General features: G+C 32.7%; 1 protein-coding gene across 3 annotated transcripts; it reads right to left on the bottom strand.

Moving 5' to 3' along the window:
• Positions 1-986: 986 nt before the first annotated feature.
• Positions 987-7,653, bottom strand: LOC142630412 (F-box protein At4g09920-like). Of its 3 annotated transcripts, none has more exons than XM_075804404.1 (5): positions 6,794-7,653; positions 5,137-5,221; positions 3,140-4,030; positions 2,904-3,047; positions 987-1,347 (listed from the first exon to the last, which is right to left on the bottom strand). In XM_075804404.1, exons 2-5 carry the CDS (start codon positions 5,179-5,181, stop codon positions 1,048-1,050), a joined length of 1,380 nt encoding a protein of 459 aa, XP_075660519.1. In that variant the 5' UTR covers positions 5,182-5,221; positions 6,794-7,653; the 3' UTR covers positions 987-1,047. The 3 variants fall into 3 exon arrangements, with proteins under 3 accessions (XP_075660519.1, XP_075660518.1, XP_075660517.1); XM_075804403.1 differs by lacking the exon at positions 6,794-7,653 and adding an exon at positions 5,378-5,927; XM_075804402.1 differs by lacking the exon at positions 6,794-7,653 and adding an exon at positions 5,951-6,125 and having other exon boundaries at positions 988-1,347.
• Between the last annotated feature and the right edge of the window lie 1,219 nt (positions 7,654-8,872).

Below are 8,872 nucleotides of genomic sequence, written 5' to 3'. Positions count from 1 at the left end.
TCCGTTAAAAACATGGCTAAATATGTGATTTTACTTTACTTTTATGTTTCTTTCCTCCAAAAGACAAAAAACATAAAAATACAAGATCAAATAACATAGAAAAGAATCTAGTAGAACACGTGTGTCATGAGATTTCAAATCATAGGTAAGCAACTTAAATTTCGGTTAAACCTTAGGTAAGTAAAGTGTCAAATTTTAAACCACAGGTAGGCAACTTAAATTTCGATTAAACCACAAATGAGTAAGTTGTAATTTGCCATTTTTTGTTTTTCAATTTTTATTTTTAGTATGCCATGTGTTTTGTTATATATATATATATATATATATATATTAAAAAAATAATTTGTGTGTGACATACTCATCAATCATTATAAATATTATTGTAACATACTCATGTATGAGTTAACATACTAATTTAAGAAAGTTAGCATACTAATTTAAGAATGTTGTAAAACTATTATGACTTTATTTTTTTATGGTAACTATTGTGGCTTTTTGACAAGTCTCTAACGAGTCTAAGAAAAAAAAGAACATATGAATAACAATTTTCTAATTTTTTTATTATTTTAAACTTTAATTATTTTATAACGAAAAATAAATAAGAAAAAAAAAGAATATATACAACAAATTAATGATGTGGAGCTAGAGCATGCAGTGAAAAACAAAAATAGGACATACATCGTTTAGTTTAGTTTAGATTAGAACGAGAGATTGTGGTTATGGTCTTGAAGAGGTCGGCAGTGAGAAGAGATTACCTGTCTTTTTGAGGGATATGTTAAAAATGACACTGTTTTCTTAATAAAAAAAATTAAATTAAAAAAGAAGAAGAAGAAGGTGACAGCTTAAACACGCATTTCACGTGCGCTCTACTCTCTCTCTCAAGTGGCAAGGTTTGCATTGGATTATTATTTACTAACAGCATTTTTATCAAAGGTGCTAAAAATGCAAAATGCAAAATGCTATTTTTTAGCATTTAAGACATCCATAATATCTTAATGGAAGTATTAATGAGCCTTAAAACTTCACATAAAACCAGTTTGATGATGATCACAGAATAAATAATTCGGCTCCTATAGGTAAATTTTTCTTGAGCTGCTTGGCACATTCTATAGCACCTTCATTCTCTTCTACTCTCACAAACTCCCAAGGGGTTCCCACAAGAGCCGGAGAACGAGGATTAATAACAAGCTTCTCAAGTTTGATGGCACTTTCAAGTAAATAAACAGTAAGCTCAATGTCTATTGCACGCCCAACAAATCCCGTTATTTCCACCTCCTTGAGGTGCTCATTAGGATATTTCATCACCTTCCTTAATTCTCTTTCTCTCCGGGACTTATCCCATAACAGCTGCAATTGGTAAAAAGAAAATAAGAATCATGAATGCGAAGGTGCAAGATAAATTTTCTATTATAAAGCAAGGTTAGGGGCAAAGAACATTAAACAAGTAACCCTATATGATTAGGGCACTATAAGAGCTGACTTGCTACAACTTCTATGCCCCAAATATCACATTGGAAGTGATAAGAACTTTCATGAAGAAACCAGTATTTGAAACTTTAACCTACCCCACCCTACCCTTTCTGCAGCCAATATATTTTGTTACATCTCACATATTACAAGGGTTTTGAATGTGCGACCCATCATTATAATAGTATAGCTCCCAAGTGTGCGCATGTGTGTGAGAGAGAAATGTAATTCAGAACTCAACTTTTACCAAGTAAAATACAGATATAAGTCAAGCCAAGTAAAAAAACAGTCAACATTGACTCAAAAGTCTTGTAAGCAATACGAGGTTTAACCCAGATTTTAGAAGTCACAATACATAAAAAATTCTCACAAGTCTTATTAATATACCTCCTCAACAAATAGTCAGGGTGCATTAAATTTCAAAATACATAAACAATGCATCAAATTAAATCAATTCCTTATCTTGCAAACCTATTCCATCCTCATGTCTCTATATTTATAATGAAGAAGAGCCTTCAGTTAATTTAGAAGGTGGCCTATGCTTCTAGGATAGGCCAGTCTTTCACACACTCAATAGTAAAAAAAAAATAAAAAAATTAACTACTAAATGTAATACTACCTTCTAGTGTGACACTGTAAGGTAGAACAAGTTGAAAAAAAGCCAAATGTGTAATAATTCTCTTGCTGACCAACACTTTACCTAGAGTAAAAATCAATTACCTACAATCATAACCACTGCTTAACAGCATGATTTAATTCCCCCTTTTTTTATATTTAAAGTGGTTACAATAACGGGTAGGAAGAGTTTAGTGTGATTGCCGACCATTGTTGTCAAAATTGTTTGAGTGCATATAAGAACAAAGGCATTCTAGAGCCTACACAGTACACATAAAGCAATACACGGTGACACACACCTAATTGATAAAAAAAAAAAAATTTAAAAAAACATAAAATTTTCAAATATAATCCATAATGACATTTCGTAGAAACATTTTTTTTAAAATAATTATAAAAAAAAAACGTGTATATATATATATATATATGCAGATCCACAACAATATAAAAAAAAAAAACATGCATGTTCTTTCTCAACATGCAGACCCACAACAATTCTCATGCGTATGCTAATAAAAACAAAAATCACAAGCAAACAACAAAAAATTATTATCAAATTACTTCAATTATAAATTAAATCTTATCAAGCCATATCTGGAACCATTAGAGAGAATGTCAAAACAAGGATAGGTGACTGTAGGAAAGTTGAGATGAAAAATGCTCATGAAAAATGATGAGTCCAGTTCAAGGAATATCTTATAAATAGATAGAGAGATGGAAAACCATGATCCAACAATTAATGTGCAGATAGCATCACCTAAAACAAATAACAAAAGCTATCAACGCACTCAAGTGACAAGCTATGAAGTAAGAACAGTCACCTCTAAAGAAAATTTTTGTAAAAAAGGTGCCGCCTCTATCATTGATATAAAACTGATGAGGCTCATTCCATCACTTGTAGTAACTCTCCATTTAAGGTATTTAAGTTTGGGCAACGTTTGAAATTTTGGGAATTCCATGTTTTGCTGAAAAGAGTAAATTAAACAAGATGAGAGAACATTTCACCACACCATATTAACATAAATGCAAGAGAATGAAAATAATTTAAGGCACTTACAGAATGAGGAGAAATAGGAGCGATGTAAAAGTCAAGCGTCAAACTCTGTAGCTGAGAAAGGTAGCTTGACAGAGGGCAAAGTGCATAATTCAGATAATCATATGCACCGACATATACATGTACATCTAGAAGACGGGGTGCATAATTAACATGCATCTCCATAGCTCGAGCAACAAGGCCAAAAGACTCAAGATTTGGAGCAAAAATCTCAATTCTTTTAAGTTCCCAACAACGTATTATGTTTAAATGCTTCAACCTCAGTGAAGAACTGCAAATCTTCAGAGTCACTAGATCTTCAGAATAGGCAACATGTAATCTTTCTAGCAAAGGACAGTTGGAAAGGAAATGCTCAAGAAGCTCGCCGGTTACATGTACGTATATTAGAGTGAGGGATGTCAGGGACTTAATGCAAGATACTCCAACCACAGAACTTTTGATGCTAATAAACCGTTCATGTGGAAATGTATAAAGCATTTGTTTTTCACATGCCTCTGTTGGTGTAAAGTCCAATTCAAGCCTCTTAACTCCCTTTGAGATTGCAGAGTCAATCCATCCATCAATGTGATGTTTATGATTGTTATCAAACTCAAAACAAACTCTGAATTGGTCTATATTTAAGCCTTGATGTAATTTTAGAACATGGTTCACCCTTTTCACAAACTTTCTCCTTTCTCCTTTCATTTTTTTCTTTCGATCGGCAATGGCCCAAAAAGTATCTGGATCATCAAAGTCCAAACTACCGGTGAAGAATGGCCACAGTTGTTTCCATCTGTGTGAAAGAACACTGGTTCTGACAGCTTCTTTCAATGTCATGAAAGACAGAATAGAGACGATCAGTTCATCTGGCAACTGACTAATCTGATCCTTTGAATCCTCATCGTTCCGATTGCACTTAACATATTATAAATCAACAACAAAAAGGTCAGTAAAGCTAATGCTTGAGGGGCAGAGCTACATGCATGGTTGGGAGGCCATGGCCCCTCCATTTTTACTATTATTTTAAATAGAGGTATATTGTATAAATCTTTAAGGTTATGTGAAAAAATTTGGAGTTGCCCTCCACCAAAAAGAAAGCATTGATCAACTAATCTAGTAATCCTTTCAAAAAAAAAGAAAAAAAAGAAAAGAGTTCAGAGCTGATATACAATTGCAATAGAATGAAATAATTAGGTAGTAAATTTTGTAAGTAAATAGTAGAGCCACCCTAATTTTTAGTTCAATTTCAAATCCTATTAATGCTTACAAATCATTCAACATTGATAATATATGCAATTTGGTTTAAATTTTCTATTCTCAAGATTTTATCAAGCCAAAAAAAAAAAAAAAAGCTTATATGAGACTTCAATTGTAACATTATGATTTTGGTTTGTCAAACATGGATGAAGCTTTGAAAACAATATATATATATATAAAGAAGGAAATTATGAATAATTTTGCCATAAAAATAAATAATTGATGAAGTTTATCTCGTGAGGAATTATTATTCAACATGACTTTGATGGAAGATACTATATTTGCTTCTTCTTCTTTTTTTCTCTCCATATATTTGTATACTGTATAGCCAATTATACAACTTCTGTATACATGTTAGAGTTTAAGAAGATTATAAGTTTCTCTTCTTGAAACCAAAAAAAAAAAAAAAATCTTGTGTCTGGGTGTGAATATATACATATTAAAGTCATAATTTTACACACACACACACACACACACACACACACACACATATATATATATATATATATATATATATATATATATATATATATATGTATAACTTATTTAGTATAAGACAATTAACATTTATATTTTCATGGTTTTTTATCGTTTTGGGCTCAACAAAAAAAAAAAAAAAATTCATGGTTTTGTTTTTTTGGGTAGAATATATAAATATATATATATATATATATATATATATATATATATATATATATATATATATATATAAAATTTGAGTTTATCTTGAGACAATAACTCAAAAACTAAAAAGAGAATTGTACCTTGTCGTCGGAAGGAAGAGGCAGAGGCAGCAGTGTCATCTCCATTAATACGATTTTGCTGTATCCTTGAATTTGAAAACAAAAGCTGCAAGATATTATAGAGATTAAAAAAAAAAAATGATGTCAACAAATACAACAACGTCAAGGAAAAAGTAAACAAATGGAAGAGGGACAACTTTAAATGAAACAAAAAAAAAAAAGAAATAGCACAAGAGAGAGAGAGAAGGGGTAGATGATGAACCTGATGTGCAGAAGAAGAACAAGAAAAAAAGCGAAAGCTAATCCAAGCGAGGAGAGGGGTATAAATAATAAGATTTAATCTAACTCCTCACGGACTAGGACCAGGAATAGAATCCCTCTATCCATTGAACTCTACAATTTCTTAAATTTTAAAATATCATGTATTTTTTATTTACAGATAAACCATTCTTATTTTTGGATAAGATAAATGTGTGGTGGAGCCAGTTTTGGGGTTTTAGCACTGCACCTCATCCCTAATCGCACCGCACCTCACCGGTGGAGGAGCGGGAACCGGTCTACGCAAGGTGCGGTGCAGTTAGTTCGGTTAAAAAAAAGCAGTCCAAATATTCAAAAAACAAAACCCAAAACCACATGAAACAACCCACATAGTATCATCCAACAACCCAAATATTCATTTAAAAAAAAAAAAGAAAAAAAAAAGAAACAATCATTTTCATAATATTTCTCTAATACCCACAAAAAATATATTAAACCAAAATTCACAATCTTTCTAAAAATCGTAGAAACAAAAAGGATGGTAGTCTGGCATTGAGCATCAAATAAATTCACATACTTGGTTGCAAGGAGAATTGGAGAAGCATAGTAACCTATAGCCTAACCACTAGGTATTGAGATTCAAAACCATCTTTAGAAAATTTGCAGAGAATTGTTGCGACTAAATGGAGAGAGGAGAGGGGTGAACGGCAGCAACAAGGGGCAGAGGACGAGGAGTGAGCAAATATTTAGGATATAACGATGTCGTTCCTTTGTGTTTTTCTTTTGTTTTTGTTTTTGTTTTTTTAAAAATTTTAAAATCTAATGTTAAAACAACATCGTTTTGAACTTGTTATTAAATTTTATGTTTAGTCCAAAACACCGTCGTTTTAGTATCTGCTTTTAAAGTTTTCTCAGCACTACCTTACAATTAATTGAAGTACTCTCTCATAAATGAAGCACTTGATTTCTTCACTACTTATCTGACAATCTTTACTTTTTCACCGCTCCAGTATTTAAAAGGAGAGGTGAGTTTGGTTATATATATAAAAAATATTACTTATCTATTATACCATATCTCATTTAATAATATACTTAATATATCAATTTTTATTTTACCATATAACACATTAAAATAATATATCTATATAATAAAATAATATAACTCAATATTCAAATAAAATACAAAATCTAATAAAATATTATTTAAAAATATACCATCTTGCTACAATACTATTTTATTTATAAGATAATACTGTAGTATAATTGTAATTTTTTTTTAAATTAAAGTTCCGAATAATGCACACTTTTAAGGTTTAGATGCTATAAATTTAGCACTTAAGCATTTAGAGCATTCCCATTGAATCTTGCAAATGTTATATGTTAGAAATATTTAGCATTAGAGCCACAAAACCCCTGTTACCTGATCTTGCAATTGCCAAAAAAATTTTGCAATTGTACTGCATCCTAAATGTATGATGGTGCTTTTATTCTCTCTCTCTCTCTCCTTTGTCTTCTCTGCTGAGATGGTCTCCTTTTCTTTCTCAACTCTCTCTTTCCTCATCTCTGTTTTCTCGTCTTCCCCTCTCTCACTCTCTGACTCGCTCTCGTCTCCCTCATTCTTCCAATGCCGTTGTTGGCTGAAGCAAGCTCCGACGAAGGCGTGAGCTTGACTTTTGAGACGAGCAGCCACTAGATCTCCTTCAGTCCTTCTCTTATGGCAGTGGTGGTGTTTTTCTGGGTATTTTTTATGGCGAGATTGGCGTGGTCAAGGGTTGTTGTCGTTTTGGTTGCGAGATCGACATGGGTATGGTGGTTTGCGGCAGCGTGTTCATGGGTATGCTAATTGGATTTGGTTGTGCGTGGGGTGGGTTTCTCTGTATTTGTTGTTCGTGGTGGTGGAGGGTTTTCGTAGTGGTGAGGATGGGTTATTGATGGTGGTGGTGGTGGCCGATGTGGGTTCATGGGTGGTGATGGATTTAGTCATGGGTGGGGTGGGTTTCTCTGTATTTGCTCTTTGTGGTGGTGGTGGGGATGGGTGATTGATGGTGGTGGTGGCTGATGTGGGTTCGTGGTGCCGTGGTGGTGGTAGTGGCGGTGGTGGGTAGAGGGTAGTGGGCATGGTGGTGGCTTTGTGGTGCTGGGTTTGTTTGGTTGGGTTTGTGGCTGGATATTTGCTAGTTTGTGGTGGGTTTGGTGTGATAGTGGTTACTGTGTGGTGGTGACTGGTTTTTTATTTTTATAGTTTTTTTAATGGGTTGTGGCTGGGTTTGTGGGTTGGTATTTGCTGGAATTATGGTGGGTTTGGAGTCACGGTGGTTGCTGTGGGGAGTGGAGGTGTGGTTGAGAAAGTGACAGAGAAAGAAATTAGAAAGGAGTGAGAGATAATTTTATATTATTTTATTGTATAATTTTATATTATTTTGACGTGTGGAATGATAAAATAAAAGTTGGAAGGGGGTTGCATAATAAAATGACATGTTATAAATATTAAAGTAGCTTTTCAAATAAAATATTTTGTAGAAACTGAACGTGAATGCTCTTACAATCCCCACAAGCCACAGTCCTTGATTCCCTCGTGTTTGCTTTTTCTTCACAGGCCACACAATCTTTGATTCCCTTGAGTTTGCTTTTTCATCACAAGCCACATGTCACATTTGTTCTTGAAATCCAACCATAAGTTATGTCAGGTTCAGTTTGGATAGAATTTATTGTTAAAAATTAAAAATACTGTAACTAAATAATTTTTAAATATGTAAATATTACTGCGAAACTTATTTTTAATAAAAAATTGTTGAAAAAGTACATGAACAATATGCGCACTGTGCACAGTGCGTGCACTGCGTACTTTGTCCTCCAACAGCAGAAACGAAAAAAAAAAGAAAAAAAAAAAAGGACAAAACGCAACATTGAAAACCCAGACTTGAGATAATCTCTATCCAAACACATACTTTGTCTGAGTCTATGAGAATATGTGGTGGGCTTCTTAGGATCTGTTTGGAACAACTTATTTAGTTGAAATTAAAAATTTTTACTTAAAATACCATAGATAAGACTAAAAGTTAGTTGAAATAATACAGTAAAACTTATGAATAGTACTAAAAAGTGTAATAGGGCCTATAAATTGTAACAAAAATAAGTAAAAATTAAAAGAAGTTGCTCAATATAAGCTATCCCAAACTTATCCTTGTTGGGTTTGTGCTTTTCCCATCCTTTTCATCTGTTTGTAGATTCATTTCTTTCATTCCATCAGCTTGAATATGGGTTTGGGTTGCAAAATAAATCTCTCATCCTAAGAGCATTAATATTGATAGTGCTAAAAAACTAAATTGTTATTTTTAGCAATACCAACTACAAAAATACGAGCACATTGGTGGAGCTAAATGTATATTTTAGCTTCACAGCTACAGTGCACAGTCATCTTTAGCTGTGCACTGTAGTAAAAAAAATTGCATTTTATTTATGCATTCACACTAATGAATAATATTTAAATAATTTCTTT

This window comes from Castanea sativa, chromosome 4 (assembly GCF_040712315.1).
Source record: "Castanea sativa cultivar Marrone di Chiusa Pesio chromosome 4, ASM4071231v1".
Taxonomy (NCBI): Eukaryota; Viridiplantae; Streptophyta; class Magnoliopsida; order Fagales; family Fagaceae; genus Castanea; species Castanea sativa.
The sequence above is the reverse complement of the archived record's forward strand: the minus strand, read 5'-3'. Positions and strand labels throughout refer to the sequence as shown.